The sequence below is a fragment of the Pituophis catenifer genome, unplaced genomic scaffold (genome assembly GCF_029215685.1).
Source record: "Pituophis catenifer annectens isolate HBS135680 unplaced genomic scaffold, rPitCat1.0.hap2 SCAF_2, whole genome shotgun sequence".
Taxonomy (NCBI): Eukaryota; Metazoa; Chordata; class Lepidosauria; order Squamata; family Colubridae; genus Pituophis; species Pituophis catenifer.
In genome coordinates this window covers 65,273,824-65,299,394 of record NW_027256882.1, presented here as the reverse complement: position 1 = coordinate 65,299,394, position 25,571 = coordinate 65,273,824, and the positions used below count along the sequence as shown (strand labels likewise).

The 25,571-nt window shown below is 38.1% G+C and overlaps 1 protein-coding gene across 2 annotated transcripts in view; it reads left to right on the top strand.

Annotated features, from left to right (window-relative positions):
- SRGAP3 (SLIT-ROBO Rho GTPase activating protein 3) overlaps nucleotides 1–25,571 on the top strand; it is a 223,151-nt gene that overhangs the window by 133,996 nt on the left and 63,584 nt on the right. For both annotated transcript variants that reach the window (XM_070933588.1, XM_070933587.1), the window contains exons 4-5: nucleotides 15,270–15,332; nucleotides 21,557–21,742. In XM_070933588.1, coding sequence (XP_070789689.1) covers nucleotides 15,270–15,332; nucleotides 21,557–21,742 — 249 coding nt within the window. The remainder of the gene's footprint in view (nucleotides 1–15,269; nucleotides 15,333–21,556; nucleotides 21,743–25,571) is intronic.

Sequence of the window (25,571 nt, the reverse complement as noted above, 5' to 3'; positions counted from 1 at the left end):
ATGGCCTCCACAGACCTGAGTCAAAATACCAATTATTTGATACACAGTGTATGCGCATGTGTGTGTGTGTGTGTGTGTGTGTGTGACATGCTAGATTTCCTTTTTTGTCTTGAGGCAGTAGGAATATGATTGGGTGTTAGGAGATAACATCATTACAGGTAGTTCGCAACTAAATTCATTTAGTGACCGTTTGAAGTTATAACGGCACTGAAAAAAGTGACCTATGACTTGTTTTTCACACTTACGACCATTGCAGCATCCCCATGGTCACATGATCAGAATTTAAAGGCTTGGCAACTGGCATGTATTTATGATGACCGCAATGTCCTGGGGTTCATGTGACTTCTGATGAGCAAAGTCAACTGCAGTGATTCACTTAACAACGGTGGCAAGAAAGATGGTAAAATGGATTCACTTCAACAACTTAGAAACAGAAATGTTGAGTTCAACTGTAGCCAGTTTGTCTTGGAGTTTTCTGTAGCTCCCCCTCACCCCATTTCATGGAGAAAGGATTTATTCAATGCGTTTATCTTAGGGACCTTATTTCTCTGCTCTTATTGTTGGGAGTGTATTACAGGTAACTCCAGGGTAGGTAGAGACCATGGGGACCACTGCAGGTTCTCTATGGGGACTTTACTAGGTTCTGTATCTGTTGGATAAAGACATTTGGATTTGCTTGGAGTTATGGAACTGAATGAGAAGCTGTTGTGCCCAGAGTGGATTTGATTTAAATCGAGTTGATTTAAATCACAATTTAAATCATGATTTAAATCACTAGTAAAAAGGCTTGATTTAAATCAACTCGATTTAAATCATAATTTTTAAAGAGCAACTGTCATCTCTGCTACTCCTTTGACCCACTGTTGACTCACCGATAGTCCCAGTGTTGCAGAATATACAGCCTCATGCTACATAACTAAGCTCCATTTCATGCTGAATAAACTAAGTTATTTATGTATCTTAAATAGAAAACTACCTTACAATAGATTTTTACCCCAAAAGTTTTTTATTAAAATAAATTCAATAAAAATCAAAAAAATCTGATTTAAATCAAAAAAATCCGATTTAAATTAAAAAAAAAAACTGATTTTTTTTTATTTTTTTAAAAAAATCATTGATTTTTATCCACCCTAGTTGTGCCCCAAACCTGGACAGAGTTTTAACCTATTAATCTAAAGACCATGTTTTAGATCCAGGTCTCCCCTATCTGGGGATTTTCTTGGTGGGAAATATTTCCTTGCGGGAAGAAACAGTTCTGACTCCTTTACGGGAAGCAGTGATTGGTTTGTCTGCTGTTAAAATGCAATCACTGGATCTTAACTGCCCTGGAGGATTTCAAAACGGGCCCAGGAGGAAATGGATTATTAAACATTTTCCAGGTCCAATTATACTCCTGAGATGGCATTGATCTTCCTTGTAGATAATCTCTGGAGGCTTGTGATGGAGATGGTAGCTCCATCTTGGAATTCCTTTAACTTTTGGCAGCTGATCAATTATGGTAGCCCAGATTAGTATAGGAGGATTGGCATGAGGAGCACAGTTTTATGAAGACCTCTTCTGAGGTTGGTTCCAGTTGTTGTTGGTAAAAGATCTAGGCTTAGGTCTGTGTTTTACAGGGTGCCTCAATGACTTGAGTCTCTCCCCATTCCTATTTTTAACATTCGGTGCAGGGATTGTACTCACTTACCTTCGCTACCGGTTCGCAAATGTGAGTGTGCATGCATGCACAGACCGTCAAAAACAGGATGTGATGACGTCCGGGTGGGTGGGTGGAGCTTCCTGCAGCCGCCGCTACCAGTTCAACTGAACCGGATAGAACTGGCTGAATACCACCACTGATTGGGTGAAGTCATCAGTACAGGTGAAGTATCATCAATATAATGATGATATTCAGTTGTATACCTCTCTCCAAGTCATCCAAGCAATGCTGTCAAGGTTCTTTCTCAATACCTGAAAGCATTGAGGTTCTAAGATAGGGAACAACAGAATTCAGCTCTACCCCCAATAAGACTTGAATAGCTGTGGGTTTTGGAGACTCTTAGATCTGGACATTTTGCATTGTTAACGCTGGATGAGGCAGCATTTCCCCAGACAGGGTTGCCCCAAAAGTGCTTTTCCAAAAAGCACTTGAACTTTCTTGGTTTGTCTTTGAAAAATGTTTCACTTCTCATCCAAGAAGTGTCTTCATTTTGAACTGTATCAATTATACCTGTTCTTAGATTAGGTAGGTTTATTCAGGATCACTCATGCCTTAGTCACTTCCCAATTGGGTTATTACAACACAGACTTCTTGGGGGTGCCCTTGAGAAACATTCAGAAACTGCAGCTTGTCAGGAATAGAGCAGGGTTGCCATTTTGAGTACATCACAGCACTCCTCCATAATCCCACTGCCATGAGTGCTGCATTAGTTCCCCATAGGCTTCCAGTTGTACTTCAATATGTTAGCTGTCACCTTTAAAGCCCTGCATGGAATAGGAAGAGGTTACTTGTGAGACCATACAGTATATCTCTGATGGTTGCTGCCTTTTCATCTGATTTGGCTTCTGTGAAACAATGTCATTTAATGGGACCCAGGAGGTGTACCTTCTCATTCATGGTGGCCACCTTATGGAACAACCTCCCATATGAGATTAGATGGCCCCAAATCTCATAGGTCTCAGAAAGTCCATGAAGACTTGGCTTTTCCCTCAGGCAATGGGATTGGAAAGGTCTTGTTTTATGTTGTCAAGTAGCTGTGAGATGTCTCAATCATTTTAAAACAGTTTTAAAGCTGCTAAAAATACATGCTGTGTTTATATTAAAATGCATGGCTTTTAAATATAAAGTGCATATAAAGTGCATTTAAAGTGCATATTTAAAATGCACTTTATATTTAAAGTGCATTTATTTAGCGGCATATTTATTTGATTAAATGTATAGGCATAATTTCAATAGTAATTCTTGGGAAAGTAGTTTGAAATTGCAAGTTTTCTGGTTTGTTGATTAGATCTGTATTAACAATATTTCCTCCACTAAATACACTAGAAAGCAAGTAACAGTAGGGCCTGACTCCATCTGCAGCCTACTGTGTGTAACACCTGCTTTTAATCAGGCTGAAGCCACATTATTCACTTTTGCATCTGCATCTGAGATTATGTTCACAATATCTCTCTTGAGATATCAGTAGAGTTCACATGTCTCTGGAAATAATGAGTTAAAGGCACAACTGAAGCAGTAGTGGTTTTTACTTACCTTAGCTACCGGTTCGGAACTATGAGCGTGCGTGTGCGCGCTCGCTTCACTCACTCGTGGCGTTTCTGCGCATGCGCAGAGCATCCATAATGATATCCGGGTGGGTGGGCGGAGCCTCCTGCCACTGCCGCTATCCTGAACCAGGGCGAACCACTAGAAATCCACCATTGAAGGCTTGGTTGTTGTTGGAATAAGCTCTTATTGGAGAAATTTACCCAGGTATAAACAGTACCTTATACTGACAAACTTAGCCTTTCTTTCCCTTAATCAAGTTTGCATTACTCTAAGTCTTTGCTTTCCTATTCATATTACAGATACTCCTAGTTCAGGGGTGTCAAACTGACGGCCTGTGGGCCAGATGCGTCACATGTAGGCCACGGCTACCCCAGCTCTGCAAATGGGAAAAATATGAAACGTCACGTGATGGCAATGTGACACGGCAAGTTTGACACCCGTGTCCTAGTTTAACAATTGGGACTAGCAAATCAGTTGTTAAGTGAAGCGGTTGGTAAGTGAAATCATGGCTGTGCTTATGATCTTACTTCAGCCTTCCTTTGCTTTATAGACACCCTTTAAACAAAGGGTTTAAATTCCAAGATTGTTTGCAGAGTTATTTTTTCATCACCATCAAAACTACAAATGCACACTAACTGTTAGACAAGGATTGCCTGTTTTTGTTATATTTGGGTAGCATTCAAGAAAAGAAAGCATGTACCTGATAATCATGGCATTACTGCTTGACATTAAAATATCGGCAGGTCCGAATGCTGGTGAATGAGGGCAGGATTTACCATCTTTCAAACCATAAGCTTCCAAAGTAGATACCTATGACAAAAAAGTCTTGATTTTGTAAAAAGGGATGATTTTTATCAGTTACTACATTCTGGGAACAATTAGCCTTTTTTAATTTGAAATTATACCCCATGTAGTTGTAATGTTCTGTCCACTGTATTTTAAACCAGGACGATTAACCCGAACTAGCTTAATAAGAATACAGCACACAAACAGGATTAGTATATCATGTGAAAATTGTAGGGGATGGAAATCACCTGACACTTCAAAATGATTACCTGAATGAGGCCTCTCTGTCCCTGCTTCAGTTAATGGAAGATTATTTCTTGAAATACATTTTCCAGGATTTTATCCAATTTGCAGAGGTTGCGCTCAAATCCGTTTTAATAATATGTGCTATGAAATGGTTGGCTCCTTAAAGATTAGGAACAGTCCTAATTGTTTTGCAGCTGTTGAAATTTTCCCTGATTGTAAATTGGAGTAACATTTGGTTTCAAAAATGTCACTTTTAATTTCCTCCTTTGAGTTATTAACAGGTTGTGACATCTTGGGAGGCAGAAATGGTAATAGATGCTGAATTTTTCCATCGCAAATGGGTATTTTCACTGTGTAAATAAAAACAGTTACCATAAACAGTGAAAGATATAAACATGTCCCTAACTGATTCATATAAGAATTACTTCTAATTTTGTGATGGTTGGAAGAGCCATCATCTGCTTTTATTCTTGGGAATATAAATGTGAATGAATTATGTAAGATTTTTTTAAAGTAGGGAACATATACTTAAATTATGAGAACAGATTCAATATACTTTTCTTATGCAAAAGAGAATAGGAAGAGCACAGATAGTCCTCGACTTACAACCATTCATTTAGTGACTATTAGAAGCTATAATGGCACTGAACAAAGTGATCATTTTTCACCCTTAGACTGTTGCACCATCCCCATATTCATGTGATCAAAATTTAGATACCTGGCAACTGACTTATATTTATGAGGGTAACAATGTCCTGGGGTTATGTGATCACCTTTTGCGAACTCTTGACAAGCAAAGTTATTGGGGAAGCCAGATTCACTTAACAAGTAGGTTACTAACTTAAGAACTGCAGTAATTCATTTAACAACTATGGCAAGAAAAGTCATAAAATGGGGCAAAACTCAATTAAGAATGGTCTTACTTAGCAATGAAATATGAGCTAGTTGCCAAGCATCCAAAGTTTGATCACATGATCATGGGGTTGCTGCAATTGTCATAAGTCTGAAAACCAGTCATAAGTCATTCAAACAGTCACCAAATGAATGGTGCCATGGTGGTGCAGTGGTTAGAGTGCAGTACTTCTGGCTACTTCTGCTGACTGCTGGCTGACTGCAATTTGGCAATTCGGATCTCACCAGGCTCAAGGTTGACTCAGCCTTCCATCCTTCCGAGGTGGGTAAAATGAGGACTCAGATTGTTGGGGGCAATTGTTCTGTCCCCCTTCCTCACACAGGCAAATGTATTACCAAGCACGCCTGCCAATATTTTATTAGGTAAACAGATTAGAATTCTTGGCAGACCAAGGTTTTGGCAGCAAACTGTCGAATGCCTGCCAAGACCGTTTTCACTCCCATAAAGCAGAAGAGGATTTATCTTCAGTCCGTTCCAGGAGCAACAAATTATCCATGAGACAAGAGTTTAGTCAATGTTCAGTCCAAAATATATCCAAGCCGAATTTCAGAGATCACGATGTGACTTCAGAGTTTAACTTTGTCCGTCACAAAGCCTGAAGAGCAATCCCACCCACTTTTATTCCTGGTGGGGCATGGCTCCGTGACTCAGCTCAATCTCTGGCCCTCCCATGCCTCTTCCGTTGCTACACATGCTTCTCCCTCCAATGCTGCCTGGGATCAAGCCAGGATTTACCATCCTCGCTCCCTATCAATTGGTGCTCCGATATGCCTTCCTCCTGGCACATCCCAGGCTGTTCCTCCTGGCCTTCGGATGGAACCTGAGGCATTGCCAAAAAGGAGGGTCCTGGAGAGGGAGGCCTTGTCAGTTCCTCCCTATCACCTTCTGAGTCCTCTTCCTCTGTTAGGACAGGCTCGGGAGTCGGGGTCACAATAGCAATATACTGACTCTGTAAACTGCTTAGAGAGGGCTGTAAAGTACCGTAAAGCAGTATATAAGTCTAAGTGCTATTGCTATTGCTATTGCTATTGCTATTGTAAGCAAATGACTACCTATACTTTAATTGAGATGTGACATGAATGACTAGACTAGAAAAAAAAGCATCTTTCATACTATTGTTAAACTAAAAAGATCTAGAAACTGAGTGCAGAATGACCTAAATACTAACAGCAAGATCATGGTATTATATGAGGCTTTGTTGCGAACCAAAGCTTAATGGCAGAAGTCTGAAATTACTTGGGAGACGTCAATTCCAGCCTAATTTTAATAGCTGTATGGCATATGGCAGAAGTACAATGAAATAAGCCTTTAAGGTGATTTCCCCCCCCTCTTGTTTAAAAATAAATCAAGTATAAATTGAATATATTGAGTAAGTAAGGACATAAAATTCCTTTTGTCAGCCTTTAGATAATGGTTACTGCTTGTCTCTTCCATTGCTGGTCTGTTACATATGGAGAAGGAATCCAGTCATTCAAAGTTACGAATCTTGTGATAAGGGCCTGGGAATATGTGATAATTCTTGTCTTGTCCTTATCATGGCAGCTGGTTAATTGATAGCCCCTAGCTCTTCTCATTAGCACTGGTATAACAATATAGAACAATCATTTCCTGATTCCTATAATTTTACAAAAGAGGAAGGATGTAACATATAAGCATGGTTTATACCAGGGCTGTCAAACTCCTGGCCCATGGGCTGGATGTGTCATGTGCCGGCTACGCCCACACCCAGTTTAGTGAAGGGGGGGGAAATCCCAATACTTCACGTGATGCTGCCGTGATGACGTGAGTTTGACATCCCTGGTTTATAGAATATAAGTAGATTGAACTTTCAATCCATACTTCCAGAGATTAAATGCTTGAGTTCAATCTAATGAAGTGTGATCTTGTAGGGATTCATACTTTCAGTAGGGTAAAATGAGCTGTAAATTTTCCATTAATGTTTCCATTACAAAATATTTCTAGCAAAAGTCTTCAAAAGATTTATTCAAGTAAAATATTGATGACTCGAAGGGAAAAAATGGTTCATTTAGTTCTGATAAAGAGCTGTGAAATATTGATCTGTATTAGAATTGAAATGGAAATGGGCTGGACACATGACAAGAAGAACTGATGGCAGGTGGACCAAGGCAGTTATAGAATGCATCCCACGTGATAAAAAGCATCCACAAAAGAGATCTAAAACCAGATGGATTGATGACATCAGCAAGTATTGCAGGCCCAATTGGCAAAAGAAAACTCAGGACAGTATATGTTGGAAACCTGCAAAAGAGGCCTTCATCCTGCAGTGGATAGACAATGACTAAGATGATGATGATGATGATTTTATCTTTAATTTAGGTAGTTTATTTATTTATTTATTGGTTCGATTTATATGCCGCCCTTCTTCGGAGACTCAGGGCGGCTTACAATGTGTTAAGCAATAGCCTTCATATTTTTGTATATACCTGCTTAGTAGGGCTTTTGGACCCCACTAAGCGGTGGGTTTTTTTATACAAAGTCACCTTATTGCCCCCACAATCCGGGTCCTCATTTTACCTACCTCGAAAGGATGGACGGCTGAGTCAACCTTGAGCCTGGTGAGATTTGAATTTGCAGTAATTGCAGGCAGCTGGTGCTACTTAACAGCACTTTAGTCTGCTGCGCCACCAAGGCTCTTTCAATTCAATTTCAGTTGTTCCTGACCTTGAGAATCCATATTTTATTTCAGAGATCCCTAACCCTGAACTGGACTGATGTTTGGAATTTTGAGGGGAGATTATATGCTTTTGCAAAAATAGGATCATATAGAGCCAAAGACATTCTTGGAATTAAGAAAGCTTGAATACTTTTTTGCATACATGCACATGCACACTCAAAGGAAATATAAAAAGTAAGGTGGGGACAGGAAATTTGGTAAATGTAGTTGAGTTGCTCGTGGGAAACTGAGTCGAGAACCATATCTGTTTTAATTCATATAATGCATTATTTCTATTATTTAAACAGACATCTTTTGTCTGTTTCTGAAAATAGTCCAATTAATAATTTATTTTTTTATTTACTTAAATAATTTATATGGCCGCCCATCCCACACTAGTAACTCTCAAGGGTGTATTAAAACCCTAAAAATTAAAAACAATAACCTATTAAGCGTAAGGTAAATGATAACTTCCAATCATAAAATAACATCAACGACAGAATTTGCTTAAAGTCCTGAGGAACAGCCAGGTCATTTTGTCATTATCATCACCACCACCACCACCATCGTCATCATCTAAATGTATATAAAATTTATATGCTGCTTGACTCCTAGTGACTCTGCGTGGTCTTCAGTGTCTTATGAAAGGCTATCAGGATCAGGGCGATCTGGATCTTTATAGGAGAATTCTGTTCCATGAGGCAGGCACTGCCACAGATAAGGTATGTCTCTGGGTCCAACAGGTGTTGTGGCCCATCAGCGGCCTGTGCAGCTAGTAGCTGATTCCGACAGCGAGGAGGCTGGTGTGGTGCTGCACCAGCAGCTTGTGCAGCTGGCATTCGAATCAGACAATGAGGAGGCTGGAGAAGATGTGGTGCCAGAGGCAGGGACTCAGCCAGGGCCTTCAGAACCTCCAGAAGCTCCCATAAGTGAAGAGGAAGAAGAGGAGGAGCCTCTTCTCAATGCACGGGCGCACAGAGCTGCCAAAAGACAGGAGTGGTTCCTCAGGAGGTTTCCTCAAGAGTAAGGCTTGGGGTTAATTGGCCACTCCCTTAGACTATTTAAGGAAGGACGACTGAGGCAATTTGCAGGGAACAACTTCATTCACTCTCCTTCGCATCCTGATCTTAGTTCTCTTATCAGTTTCCTGCAAATTGCTTCTGGGCTTTCTACCAACCATAGTAAGATTACGATTATTTATTCTTTGGATTCTTGTTGGCTGTTAAGAAAGTTAATTAACAGCCTTTATTTGAAAAAGACTGATTTAATTTAGTAAACTAAGGTTTGTACAGACTTTGTGTGTGCTGCGTTCTTTGGGGTCCGTAGCTGAGGCAGAACACAAGGTGATATTGTTGAATAAAGGGGCCCTGGAGCATGACCTTTCTGCAAGATCTGGTAAATTGAGCAGAAATAATAGGGGAAAAAAACAATCAGCTATTCCTTGGATAATTCCATAATTGACCATACTTCAACTCTTGTTACCTAACAAAAATATTTTTTCCCCCTCCTTCACAATGGGCGTTCTGTTATTGGTAAAATTTCCTGGCTTGCTTTCCTTCAGCAACCATAAAGCACAACCTGTTTTATGATATCATAACACTGTTTTTGCTATAGCTACCCGTCTCTAATAGTACAGTGATTGCATTATGTTACTGTTCTGAGTGGAATAACATCCTGTGTAACGTACGGGTCAAACCAGAACTGCATGCCGTAGTAGTTAGGAAGTTCTACTGGCTGACTTTGGATTTATGATTCAGGTCTGGGGTTTTATTATTGTTATTATTATTTGGCTCTCAGGATTGGGTTGTTGATGGGTCAGAAGGCCTCATCTTTCAAAAGCTGGGGCATTTGTTATAAAAACCTTTGCCTGAAAGACATGATTTATTTTCAGCCTAGGGCTTTTCATTAGTTACCCTGAGCTGGTATACTTAACAGCATTTTCTTTTCTGTTGATGGTGTGGCTCAGGGAGGTATAAACCTGTCTCTCAACTTCTTTATATTGTTTAGAAGCGACACTGATTTCCTTGTTGTAATGGTCATGTAAAACTATCATGACAAAGGGCACTTGTCCTCTAGTGGTTGTGGTTTGCTGCTACATAAAACTCAAGTCCTCCCTAGCGCAGTAGTAAATTTTCTTAGGAAAGGTTTATGGCAGAGTACATTTGAGAACTAAACACTGAAGCTACAAACTAGGAAAAATCTTGGATTTTTGCAATGAAAACATTTCTGTACCACAATTACAGCCTTTCTCTGCCTAACATTATCCTTTTATAGAGAGAAAAAAAAAGGCCCTGAAATTATTTGCAAAGAAAGTGTCGTGCTCATGGTCAAACAAGGTGTCCTTCGACTGATGGTGTTTTCATATTTTATTTATGTATTGGTTTATTTAGATTACAGGATGCTCAACTCCTCAATTACTCTGGGTGGCTTACTTAAAAAAAAAATAGATAAAAATTGAAGCCAGTAAAATAGCAAAAATACCAAAACCAAAACCAAAACAGATCATCTCCAAATCAAAACAGATTGTCTCCAAATAAAACAAAACAAAGGAGGGGAAAGGGTGGGGGTTTGTGTGTGCCACAATAACCCTATCTCTAAGTCCTCAAGAAGAATAACGAGTTTTTTTATAATTTCCGAAATGACTTAAGGTTGGGAGCCACATAAATTCCAGAGGGTGGGAATTGCAACAGAGAAGGCATACTTTCTGCATCCTGAAAGATGACATTTTTAAAATCAATGGTAGTACATCCAGTCTGCTGGACCAAACTGGATGGGCAGAGACCACTGGAGATAAGTGGCCCTTCCAATAGCCTGCCCCATGAAGGGCTTTAAAGGTGCATGGCACACTGAAATTAATTGTCAACCAGTGAAAAAGCAGCAGGTTTATATGTGTCTAATACAGTGCATCCCTCATTGCTGTTCTGCTGGGTTCTGGATTAGCTGTAACTTCTAGATGGTCTTCAAAGCAGCCTCATGAGGAGTGCATTACAGTAGTCCAAATGTGAGGGAAACAGGGTATGAATGAATTTCTGAAGGTCCTCCCAGTGCAGGAACCCCACAATTGGAACACCAGATGCCCTTGTGCAAAACACTCTGCTTCCACCTGCTTTATGAGCAGGAATTGAGAGTCTAAAAGGACCCCCAGATTGTGACATGTCTCAAATGGGGAAATGCAATCCTTCTGAGAGTCAACAACAGAATTTTTCCAGATCTAATGGAGCCTACAAGACAACATATTTATGGAGAAATATATTGTGTGCTTCTCCCAATTTTAAGTTGCCCTAGCTTGATTGCTGAAATGTGAGGAGCATTCTATTTATTTTCAATAACTCAATGAATGATGATAAATGAAAAAAAATGTGACTGGCTTGATTAAATCATTCATTTTGACTAAGGATTGATTCTTTTCATGTAAATTGAGGGACCTTTTTTCTCCATAGTATGTATTCTGTAACAGGGATAGATATGTGTGACCATGCAAATGTTGATAGTTTTCATCCACAGCATCCTTATTCCATTGATTGTAATGCTCACATTGTTTTGGAGTAGTGACTTGGTAATATCTTATCTCTGGAGTAGTGATGGTAAGCCATATTTATGTAATGGATTTTAGATTCAGGTCTTTTTTGACAGAAAGGGGCCTCTTGGCATATATACACATATGCATATATACACGCTGCAGCTTATAGTACTTGTGCGGTATTTACAATTGTTAGAAAATCTATAATGAATTACCAGAAAAGGATGATCCTGAATAGTTCTAAAGGTAATCTTTAGGAAAGATGGTGCTTTCACCTATGAAGCAGTATCCCACTGTTGGAATCTTGAATTATCATACAAGTTTGTTCTATTTTGCTTTCAGCCAAGAAAAGATTTGCAGTTTCCTGTGTAAAATATGAAAAGAGACTAGACATTAAATTATTTAAACCTCCCCCCAAACAACTGTTTCATATGAGTTAACATGTGGCAATTAACAAGCTGAACTGCTTGGTGGAAAGTACAAAAGAACTGGTTGAGCCTTTTTTGCTCCATGACCCTTCCCTTCCCTTCCCTTCCCTTTCTTTTTCTTTCTTTTTTTTAAAAAAACAAGTTTTTATTGTTTTTTTTTTAAAATATAAACATTCAATCTTCCCTTAAACAATGTGTCATCTGGGTACAAATAATCTCTGTGCAATAACCATCAAAATTTACAACAGCATTCATTACATTGATATTAATTCTCTGATTTTACAGTTCAGTGGTGGGTTGCTACCGGTTCGCCCCGGATTGGGTGAATTGGTAGTGGTGGCAGCAGGAGGCTCCGCCCACCCACCCAGACGCTTATGCGCATGCACAGAAGCATTGTGAGTGCGCATGACCACGCGCACAAGTGAACCGGTAGCAAACTAAATTGAAACCCAGTACTGTTACAATTGTAGTATATTGGGAAATTGAACAGAGTAAACTTACTCATTTTTCCCTCTTAACATATCTTCTAATAAGAATATAATAATAATATTAAGCATAATAATCCTAATAGTCATAATAATAACAATTATCATATTGTTTACATCTCTATTTTAACATTGTTTCTACTCGTCTTTAATCTTCTTCTTTTATTTCCAACTTCCATTTTTATTTCCTTCCTCATGTCCTAGCCAATCATTGAGAATTTCAGGGCCGAAACTAGATTCCCCTGTTTTTCCTGTGGCTTCTTCATGTAAAAGCTATCAACAACAAAGGACTTAATTGTGAGTGGGAAAGAGAAAGGACAGGGTTTTTGTTTTTTTAATGTTGGCTTCCCACTTTTCTTCATCAAAAGTCACGTACGTAGATGTACACGTGAGCAATGTGCTCATGGCATGGGTTAACAACAGCACTCACAAAAAGTGGGGAAAAGAGCATTTGTAATTGTTAAACAGTTTAACATGGGGGAGGGAGTTGAAACACCATCCATTATAAATATTGAGATTTTGGGTATGATATCTGTGTGGTGTCTATTTCCTTGGTCACTGAACAGCAGTTGCAAACTAAGTGTTTGAACAGAGATAACAGGAGGAGGCCTTTTTCCATCTGCTTGCAATTTAAAAGCTCATGCAAATGTTCTCCTTTTTTCTTTTAGGTAGGGATACATAATGGAATTGCAAGCTTCATCCTCTATATGTATGAATTCCCTTCATTCTCCATTAGCATGACTGGGGATTATGTTATCTTTGCTAGTGCCAGTTAAGGGACTAGCAAAGGTAAAATAACCTCTAATTCAGAATACAAATTAATGGATTTATGTAAACAACACATTTTTCAGTGTGGAATGAAATATCAATGTTTTTGCTTGTTCTGGTCAATCTGTCCAAAAAAAAAAAAAGGCATATACCGTATTTTTTGGAGTATAAGATGCACTCCCCCCCCAAAGACAATGGAAATGTTGATGCGTCTTATACACCAAATACAGCCATTTTTGGCCTCCTGAAGCCCCGACCCGCTTGTCCCGTTTTTGCGAAAAACAGGCCCATTTTTCGCAAAAACAGGAGCATTTTTGCCCTCCCCCAGCCCCCAGGAGCACTCTGCAGGCCTCCCAAACCCTCTGCACAACCCATTTTTTGCAAAAATGGGGGAAAAACGGGGCCATCTTTGTGAAAAAGTGGGGTATGCAGAGGGTTTCGGAGGCCTGCAGACTGCTCCTGGGAGCCGGGGAAGGCAAAAACTTTTTTTTTCTTACTTACTTCTTCAAGATCTTGGTGCGTCTTATACACTGGTGCATCTTATAGTCCGAAAAATACGGCATGTATAGGGATTTGAATTTTAGCGAGTCTTGTTATATATTTATTTTATTTGCCAACATACTTATGTGCCATCCAAGTCAATAACTCTGGGCAATTCATTCATTTACTTGGTGTAAGTCTAGAAATCAGATTTGTCTTTATTAAGTTCTCATGCGAGGATAGTATTTTTCAAATATGGATGAAGCATTTAGATGAGAATCAGTATAAGCAAGTATGGGTTGTATGACAAAAATGAAACAAGTTTAAATCCAAACAATGGCAATAAGTATTTTATAAATCTATATTTTGGTGGAAGTAGAACATTTTTGACTTCTTGAATGAAGTTAGAATTTTGGTTGGTCAAAGTAGAAATTGGGTGTGTGTATTATAATTACAATTATAATTTTTTTGGCTTCTTGAATGAAGTTATGATCTTGATTGGTCAAAACAGAAATGTTGCTTTATTGTGTGTCAGTATCAGTATCAGCATCAGGAATATGCATTGATATACACAGTAAAATGCAGTGAAACACACACACACGTGATTTTATCATGTGGTTTGGGTTATAACATGACACTCCTTTAAGACTGGTGAGAAAGGAGCTATGAATCTTGTCTTTTGCTATCAATTGATCTACTGAGAAAAGTTTCCACTTACCCAAAGTCATCTATTGCACAAATGATGTACTTGCCTTTTGTCACCATCCCCCAATAGTACAATAAAACTTTTGGGTTCTTGTTGTTTTCTGAAGTTGGTATTACCAAACTAGCTAACATCAAGGCGTGAAAAATTTATACATGTGTTCTAAAATACATGATTTTTGATGTATTTTATTCTGTATATATGTATGTATCGATGTATTTATGCCAGACCGGTATCTTTTGCTCATCTATATTCTTCCTTTGCCTTCACCTCTTCTTTCTGGTGTTTTATTTCTGCTCATCCTAATCATTATAGTTATACTTAACTTATTATGGCAAGAATGTTCTTAGGCAGTGTGAAGTACATAAACAAGTCTTTTAAGGTAACTTTTACAATGATCAGACTTAACCTGTAGTGCCATATAGTGAAGCTGCACTACTTTTTAACTAGAAAATTGTTTTATACATCCAAGTACCACTGATAATTTTGACAAAAAACATGGATCCCACAAAATGTCTACTTTTTTCCAAGAACATTTATATATTTCAGGCATTCTGTTATTTTTATCATTGATGGAAAGATTTGAATGCTTAAAGTTTAATGATTTCTCCAATGTCCTGCTTAGACTACAGTCTTGGGCATTTTATGACACATAGGGCACATTGGGCTCTTCAGCTGTCCCTGTCATGCTTGCAGCGTTGGCAGCATTAGCGGCATTGGTGGCTGGCTGGGGCATTGATGTTGTGGGGTGCCATCAGTGGGGTATCAGTGGGGGTGGTGTGGCATCCCTCCACAACAAATCCAGTTTCTCATATGACTCCTTGGGAAAATTAATTGCCCATCGCTGCTATAACCTGTGGACATTTACATGGCTGGTCGAGGATCACTGTTTTATAGGATCAAAGCTAATCCATATTTATCTGCAGCTTCAAGAATGTTGAAAGTGCATGTTTATTCTTTGCAGCAGATCTTGGGAACTTACCATATATTCAGCTTTCTGTTTTCATTTTGTGTTGCAGAGTAAGGAAATTGGTCTTCAGATGCATGAAGAACTCTTGAAGGTTACGAATGAACTCTACACTGTGAGTAATTTTACCTTGGGACTTGTGTCATAATATTTAGGAATAAATATACATGATGACATGTGTGTTTATATATGTGTGCTTGTGTGTGTGAGCTACTAATGCAGAGTTAGTATGATCATTTTTGAAAATTTCCAGATGTATTTCAAGTAATTAGGATTCATCAGGGAAAAGGATGGTATTTATACCAGAATTGAATTTCAATCCTTAAAACAGATTTTCTTAAATATGATTTGTGGAACAGTGTGAAATTGCGTCATCTATTACAGTAAAAGATGGGAGTGGTTATTTTATCTTATTTTTTGGCTTTATTATTCCAGAAGGTTTTTCTCATTGGGACAATTCTTTTTCCATTGTAGCTTTTCTGATGTTCTAGCACTTAGTAACAATACAGTAATATTTTTCTTTTTTTAAAAAATAGCTCTTTTGACATGTTTATAATTTGGTCTACCATTGTCTGTCCTTGATTTTAAATAGTTTTAAAAATCCTTCTTTCTATTCAAACCATATTTGTTACTTATTTATTGTCAGCACTGGTATGTTGCAATTCAAAGCTAGGTTTCTCAGGGTGATCTCAATTTACAACCATAATTGAGCCCAAAATTTGCACACCAAATGAAACAAAAAGCAATATTCTTTACTCAGGCTCTTCTTAAAAATAGATAAAGGTAAAGGTAAACGTTCCCCTTGCACATATGTGCTAGTAGTTCCTGACTCTAGGGGACGGAGCTCATCTCCATTACAAAGCTGAAGAGCCAGCACTGTCCAAAGATGTCTCCGTGGTCATGTGGCTGGCATGACTAAATGCCAAAGGTGCATGGAACCAAGCCTTTCAAATCTTATATGTTGGGCAGGGGAACTGGAGACAAATAGTCCCACAAAGGTCCAATACCATGAAGTGATTTATGGGTGACCACCAGCACCTAGAACTGCACCTAGAATTGAAGCCCACTGATAACCAAATTGGCTCATGCAGAAGTAGTGTAATATGGGTATACCCAGGTACACTCACAACTATTTGTGTTCCTGCAATCTGTATCGGCTTTAGACGTCTCTGTGGTCATGTGGCCAGCATGACTAAATGCCAAAGGTGCATGGAACGCTGTTACCTTCCCACCAAAGGTGGTCCCAGTTTTCTACTTTCAGCTTTCGAACTGCTAGGTTGGCAAAAACTGGGACAAGTAACGGGGAGCTCACCCCGTTATGCAGCACTAGGGATTTGTACCGCTGAACTGCTGAACTTTCACTCAACAAGCTCAGCGTTTTAGCCACTGAGCCACCACATCCCTCAATAAAAATAGATAATGAGTATTAAAACTGCACTTATAGCTCTTGCAGGAAAATAATAATTGTGTGGATTGGAGAACACAACTGTATGTGCATACTTTCTAAGACACTGCAATAATGTAATAGATTATAATTCAAATCAACTTTCTAATCCAGTGTTTCTTGTCAACTTGAAAATGTGTGGACTTCAACTTCCAGAATTTGCCAGCCATCTCTCTCTGGCTGGAGAGTTCCATGAGTCAAAGCCCATACATTTTCAAGTTGACAAGATTCAGAAACAGTGGTCTAATCTAAACTGAAAAGACCCCGGAGCAGAATCCAAATGTCAGCTAAGGCACATCCAGCCAAGCCTTTTAGAACATGGATTGAATTCTGGTTGACAAGTGAGTAGATAGTTACATAACATGAGATGCTCTAAGCCAAAGATGTCCTGTTTTTTGGTTTTTTGGTTTTTTGTGAAGGATTCTGCCAAAAGCTACTGCAGCAGCATAAAACTTACAAAATTTGTGTGCAGTTATTTAAAAATGGTCACCATTTGTATTCTTTCTTTAATTTTATTGTATTCCCAATTGTCTTGTCTGCTGTGTGGAATACATTAATAGGACATCTTGCTACCGCTGCTGTTGTTTTGAAAATAAAGCTTGTTAAGTATTTAAAAAGGCTAATGAGCCTTACAAACTTTGCTGAAAAAATAGTAGGAAATTATGCCTCTACATAATGAAATTATGTAGTTTCTAATTCAATTTGAGAAAAAAACATTTTGGGAAGATTGACTGACTCCCTATGTTTACCCCAAAATAATGGATTCAAGAATCATATGTATTCTGAGGACCATGGATAACTTAATGCTCTTCTGAGGCTTTAAAGATTAAATCTATTACTTTCAACCAACTTTGGATAGCAGCCAGGGAAGATGATGCCATATTCCCTATAATACTGAAATTACGTAGCCCGTACAGCCTTAATTAATAACTTGATGAATGCCATTTTTTTAAAGGGAAGTTTCTGGTTGACCAAGGCAATTTCACATAAAGTGTATCACAGTTGACTAATGCGAAAGTTACTAGAGTCTGAATGTCTAGACTAGTCTTACATCTACTTTTCTCATTTGTACTTATTGTGCATCACTGATATTAGAGTTTGCAGCAATCGAACCAGCACACAAGTAAATAATTCAGCAGGATTCATGTATAAAAGAAACTTCTTTATATACAGTAATATAAAGCATGATGCATGTATATAATACCCATGCAGCAGAAGCCAGAACCAGAACTCAGAATCCAGAAGCATAGAATCTATATAATCACAGAAGCAATAATGAAAGGACAAACCAACTCTTTTATACATAACAGTCAAGCTAAGCCACGCCCAGGCTCTGAACTTTCTGAGTCACCAAACAGTCCCCATTGGCTGACCTGTTACCATGTCTATTCCAATTCATGAACTCTCATACACTGACAACCATGACTGGTGTGGCACACAAAACATGTAAAATAAATAAATATAATATTCCTTAAGTCCGTGAGCCACTGGTTTGTTAATGACTTTTTATTCCGGAGTTCTTACAAATAGCAGATATCCATGTGGAACAAAGTCCACATAGAAGATGGTGAACTTCTTCTTCCCATATGTGTACAGAGGGGAGCTATAATAGATTGAAAAAGTGCAACCTTTGTATTTGTGTTATGTATTTGAAAGGTACCAAAGCTTGAGAAGATATAGGTTCTTCCTAGACAATACATTTACAGCTATTTAGACAAAAACAGCTCTGTATATTCTCCATTTACCCTGTTTTCCCCAAAATAAGACATCACCTGATAATAAGCCTAGTTGGGCTTTTGAGTGCATGGCAATAAGGCTTATTTCAGGGTTCAAAAAATATAAGACAGGGTCTTATTTTCGGGGAAACACGATAGTTGTTAAGTCAGATGCAAGGAAGGCTGGAGTACTGCTGACTTGCTGACACTGGTGGGGAGTGGAGCGTGTTAGAGAAGGAGATAAAGTGTATCAGTTTGTCTAAAGAAGACTTGTCCAAGAAGAAAATAACATTGGACAGCAAGGACAAGAGCTGAATTATTATGGGACTGACACAAATAGGCAGAGTCAGCCGAGAGCTATGTGCAAAGAAAGGAGAATCAGTCTACAATCTGAGATAAATTGAGGTGAACTATACTTCCAAGTGACTCACCCATATATAATGTTCAGGAGAAATTGGTCTTCTGTGGCATGAATGGATAGGCTAAGACTATGTAAAGAGTACCATGAAAATGAGAGAAAAGATTAAAAAGACTTTTCTCAGAATTAAAGCAGCAGAGTCAGAAATAAAAGCAGAGGTTGCATAATATTTGAACTCAGTTCATCAAGTTAAGGGAAACATTGAAAACTCTGTAAATAAGGTAGCAGGCTTATAGGGAGATACTTGGTGTGTAGATTAAATTAGTTATAAAAATAGGATATAAGTTTTTATGTTTGTGAAATTTAAACACTGCCTGTTCATCTGTGGAGCAATAAATGGCATTTTTAAAAAGATGAAACCTGTACCTATTCATCTGTCCTGCTTGGGCGAGAACAATTCAGATGGAACCTGTGACAAGGCACATTAATGATACTTTTTAATTGTTTATATAAAAACAGTTTAGAAAAAGGTTAATGATGATAGGTACTAAACTGATTTAAAGTATTAATATTGCTCCTTGCCCACGACCTACCTTACTAAATTATTCTTCTGCAGTTTCAAACCAGGCTTGTCAGAGAATGTAAGTTTATCATGTGAATAAGGGTCAGTATACTTGGTGATGACCTTTGATAAAACCAGATTTTGCAAGGACTAAATGACTGAAGATAATAATCTCTGCAGGGTTGCAATCAATATTTGCACATTAGCATTTAACAAAAAAAATTGGAAGATAGATTGCACAGACAGCTGGATCCTTATTTGTCTTTAAAAAATCACCGTTATGGAAGCTTCACTGAAGAAGGCTGAAAAACTTTATTTAAAAAAATTATAATACCAAACCTTTAATAACAGTCGGGCAAAGAAACATTATTATGCTACTAAATGGGATACAATCTGGATCAGAACTTTTCTTGTTTTTATAGATTTAACAGCATCTATATGTTTTTTAGCTACTTGTTCATGTGAAATCTTAGGAAGTGCTGTTTTCTATAAAAATGATTAATTTTACTCGATTATATTGAACTCAGTATTATAAATTCAAGGGTATTTTTTTAAAAGCTGATTTATTGAGTCAGAATACTTAAATACTTTATCCTTGATGTCTTTAATAGTAGAGATAATGGTTAGTAATTTACCATGTCTTTGATCTCACTTGCTAAATCTTTGTTTTATATGGCTATTCTGTTTCAAGTATAAAAGAGAATTAAGTTCCTGTTTAATATTCATAAAAGCATATAATTTTGATGTACTTTGCCTTGCATGTATACTCAACATTTTCTTAACATTTTGCCCACATTTCTTGTTTAATTTTCTGAATTTACTTCCCTTGAACATAAGCAGTTAGTGGTGTATATTCAAACAAGTAAACAATTCACAGAATGTCTATTTATAAGGGAAAAATGGTCTTCCAGTTTATCTATTTTAGAAAAAGATGCTTTATGAATAATATATTTAAATACCTTATAAAATATATATATATATATGCAAGTCTTGGTGTATTCGGGTCTTTTCCCATGTAAGATTGAGAGTATCTTGGTGACGTTTCAACCAGATCCCACTTGTTATCTTCAGGCTGGTGTCTTCAGTTTCGTGCATGTGCGAGCAAAGCATGATCAGAGATGCAGTCTCTCTATAAATACTGGTGGGGAGGTGTGGAATGCTGGCTTTGTTGTTGTAAGTGGGTTGGTTGGCTGTTACAACAACAAAGCCAGCACTCCCCGCCTCCCCACCAGTATTTATAGAGAGACGGCATCTCCGATCACGCTTTGCTCACACATGCCGAAGACACCAGCCTGAAGATGACGAGTGGGACCTCGTCGAAATGTCGCCAAGATACTCTCAATCTTACACAGGAAAAGACCCGAACACACACACACACACACACACACATCAAATTTATATTTCGCTGATAAAGAAATAAAGGGAGACTAGTATAGATCTATTTCAAGCTATTTAGCTCTCATCAGCTAGCCATACCCTTACTTGGATTTGAACTTGGGCTGCCTGCATGTTAGGCAGTTGTATTAACCTCTGACCCACAAGTTCTCCTCCCTTCATCAGCTTGAGCCAGGGGAGAGATTAAGTGTTTTTCTATCGAGACACCTGGTCTATCCCAGCATCTGGGAGGGAGCATACACACACACACACACACACACACACACACACACACACACACACACCACTGTACAGTACATATGTTAATGATGAGTAATGCCTATATTATATTTATTAGTTCTTCCAAGTAATACTCAAGATAGCAGAAAAAACATCCAGTCAAGAACTACTTTGATGTGGAAGTGAAGAAAAGACATGTTTCTGTTGTGAAAGATTTAAAATTCACCACATCCACCAAATTAAAACGCAGTGTAAAAATTTGCAGTATTTTTCATGTATGAGAGTTAGGTTCAGGTTGAACAGATTTCCAGACTAATGAGGGATTTAGAATTTGATTGAAATCTTTGACCATATTTATCTGATACGCATCTGAAGTTAAAAACATATATGTAATTTTTAAAAAAAGTTCTTCCCCACTCTCTCTTTAAATATATACACCTGAAAAACATCTACATAATCTATATGGAAAAATAGGGTCCCTTTAAGGGTCATAATGCATTTATTAAACTCTAATCATAGGATTAAAAAAAAGTTCTGGGGTCTCTTATTTCTTGTATCACCACAGATTCTGAATTAATACACCTCCATTAACTTTTGAATGAAAGACTCATTCCATGTGCCAATGGTTGTTCTTTCCTCATCTTAGGTGATGAAGACCTATCACATGTATCATGCTGAGAGCATCAGTGCTGAAAGCAAGCTGAAGGAAGCGGAGAAGCAGGAAGAGAAGCAGTTCAACAAAGCAGGGGACATCAGTGTGAACCTGCTGCGGCATGAAGATAGGCCTCAGCGCCGCAGCTCTGTTAAGAAGATTGAGAAGATGAAGGAAAAGGTGAATAGGATGACATGCTTACCATGTGGCTGGGTACTGGCAAATGAACAGAGGAATATATTGTTGGGATGTGGCTGAGTATCAAATATTTGTAGTTCTGATCTCATCCATGATGATCTCCTTTAGACACATAAATTAAAGGAGACTAATAAAGTGTGGTGTCCAGTGCATTATGGACTATATTGCAGTGGTTGGAGAAACATGTGAATATATAATAGAGTGTTCTACAATACAGTAGATGTTATATTCTGTATAAATCCTTAATTTGTACACTGCCCTGAGAAAGATGGATGATTAAGAAGTTGTTTGAAAAACAAACAAACAAACACAAACAAACGTAATCGGATTATCATAAACTGCATGTAATTGACCACAGGCAACACAGTGGTTACGATGTTAGCTTGCTATTTCAGGAAGACAAATTCAGGTCTCCCTTTCATGAACATTTATTGTGTGGCTTTGCACTATTTTCCTCCCCCTCTGTCAGCCTAACTAATCTCATAGGGTTTGGGGAGATAAAATTAGAGGTAGTTGCGTGGGTCATTTTGTGCTTTTCAAGGAAAGCTTGTATATAAATCTAACAAATAATAATAACAAATGATTATTGGTTCTAGGGACCTTGATCTAAGAAAAACCTTAAAAGCTGCTTTGCTTCTGTTGGATTTTTTTTTTCTTTTATATCTCTCTCTCTGAAGGTTTTCTCCCTGACAGGTTGTTCTTTTCAACTCTCCTTAACGGTTCAGCACATCAGGCCTTGATGAGGTAATGTACCCTTCTCTGTGGAAATGCTCCACAATTTGCCCCCAGGCTCTCCTTCCTATTGAATGATGCCTGCCTGACTCAATGCTCCAGCTACGTGCTGTCTTTCTGGCACTTTTCCACAGCTAACAGGCAGTAAAGAGAGCAGCTAATATATAGCAGTCTCAAGATCTTAAGTGAAAATGCACGGAAGAATTCAGGCAGGCAGGCAACATTCCAACAATCCAGATTTAGTCAGAGTAACAGATGTGCAGTTGACCATTTTTAAAAAAAATCATGAGCCTTGGACTTGAGGGGCATTCTCAGTTTGGGAACTCTTTTTTCCCTATTAGCTAGATGTGAGAAATATTTCAGCTATCACCTAACTATTACATCCTTGCCTCTCCAACCAAAGGAATAGGAAACGCCATATGTTAATGTGCGCTTTCCCTCCCATGTTGCCAACAACATTTAACCTTGAGAGAGCCACTGATTGTCTTTCAAGACTGAAGAGCAAAAGAAGAGCTGGGTTGTGGAGCATGCAAGGCCATATGCTGTATTCTACGTATGGATTAGGATATTTTCTCAAGACTTATGGATTTTCAGCTAAGACTGGATTCTCCTTGGATCTTCCATCTCTAATGAAGGTTCTCCCTGCTCTCCACATACAGTAAAAGCTTCAGCCCTACAGATGGTAGGAGAAGTGGGATAGTCAATACAATATTCTGTTCAATATTATAATTACTTGAAATTAAGATTAGAGACAGGTCTCCAGAACTGTCCTAATGTAAATGCTGTTGAAAGTATCAAGGAGGTTGAAATTTCATGGTTGAGCTACTTCTTTATTGTGACAATAAAAGAAGTGGTTGGACATTTTAGTCAGTCTTCATAAAGATAAATTTGGGACATTTTTAAAGTTTATCAGATGTCTTTCTGAGAACAGCGTGGTGGCCTAGTGATGAAGACGCTAGCCTCCCAGTCAGAAGGTTAAGTGTTCAATCCTAATAGCGGCAGATGTTTCTCTCTCAGAGTGCAAAGAGAAAATATCTGCTGCAAATTCCACATAGGCATCAGGAAGGGTATCTGGCCAGTAAACACTCCATTCAGTTGTCCTGACTCTACCCCAAATTAAGAGATTACAAGATCGTAAAAAGAAAAAAAAACATGTCTTTGTGGAAATAACATTGTAGACAAAATAAAGATCTAAGGCTGATAATAATCTGCTACTGTGTTTAATCAGTTATAATTCACAATGTTTTCCCTTTGAATCCAGTATATTAGCAATAAAGAAGAAATATCCTTGGAAAATCTTAGTGTTACAAAAAACTATTTTAAAGGATTACAGTTGTCTTCACAATGAAAAATAAAACAGGATTTTAAAATGCCCTTGCATTTAAAGGGCATTTTAAATGCAAGGGCACTACATATAAATAATTATGTAGCTTGTTTCCTTCTTTTTAATGTTGATATTTACTTTACTGGGCTTATGTGCTGCTGGAACTGATATTGACTCTGAGCAACTTGTACACCCAATATCTGTAATTAAAGTTAAAGCAACACAATAACAATTACATTAATAACAAAAATAACTACCTACATTGATATCATAATTAAAATGTCATTAAACAAACACCTTACTGCAAGAGAGAGCAGACTCATAACACACCTCTTTCAAGGTGGATTGATAATGAAAGCAGGAAAGTTGCTTACAGTAAACGTGCTATCTGAACCAGTAATTTTTCTACCATGATCAGAAGTCAACTAGTTGGAGAAAACTGCCTTTGGGCCAGTGTGTGAGAGTCTAAGCAGGGGTTCTGAATTAAGTTTGTTTTGTATCATGAGCTGGATGTTGCTCTGTAACAGTCTTCCTCATTTTGATGCCTACAAAATGGGTTGGAACTCCTCAGTGCCTTGTGATATTTGGAATTCAATTCAAATTTCTCTGGAAAACATCAAATTAGAAGAAGCAGCTCTGGGATGAGCTGCTCTGGGGTGCCATCTTGCTAATGGCTAATCACAGTGAAAAGGTTATGTTTATACGCAGAGCAAGGGATCATTTTTTTCCCCACAGCTGTCTGCCTAGTCTTCCATAAAGAGATTAGGGAAATTTTGGTCAGATAGCTTTGCATATTCCTGAATGAGAATAATGTTTGTAAATGTTTTCCTATCTTAAAATTTCCTGCAAGTACCTCCCAAAACATAAACCTACCATTCAAGAAGAAGATTGGATTACAGAAATAACATTCTCCTTATTCTATTCTATTCTATTCTATTCTATTCTATTCTATTCTATTCTATTCTATTCTATTCTATTCTATTCTATTCTATTCTATTCCATTCCATTCCATTCCATTCCATTCCATTCCATTCCATTCCATTCCACTCCACTCCACTCCACTCCACTCCACTCCACTCCACTCCCACTCCCACTCCCACTCCCACTCCCACTCCCACTCTGAATCATTTCTCCCTGAAATGATCTGAAATGATAATGTCCCCTCAGGATTCTATCTGAAATGGTAGATCATGTGCCCTGCTAATTAACTTTCCAATAGATCCTTTTATCTCTATGAATGTCATTCTGGACAGAAATATTGAAGCTGGATATTCAAAATATTTGTATTTCTTCTTAAAATCAAGTATTCTTAAAATCAAGTAAAATCAAATAAAGTCACACACACACACACAATATAGTGTGTGATCAAGTAAAATCAAATGAAGTCATATATACTTTATTTATTTATTTTATTTATTTATTTGATTTTTATACCGCCCTTCTCCAGCAGGACTCAGGGCGGTGAACAGCCAAGGTAAAACATAGCATACAAAATTTAAAAACAGTTAAAAAGATATTAAATGATTTCGGCCCACAATTTAAAATAGTCCAATTAAAATCAATTACAAATTAAAACCGAAAGGATGGGATCAAGCCAGCCCGGCTAGATGAAATAAGTGAGTTTTAAGGGCCCGACGAAAAGTCCGGAGGTCTGGTATCGTGCGTATCTCTGGAGGTAGGTCGTTCCAGAGGGCAGGTGCCGCCACAGAGAAGGCTCTCCCCCTGGGGGTTGCCAGCTGACATTGTCTGGCCGAC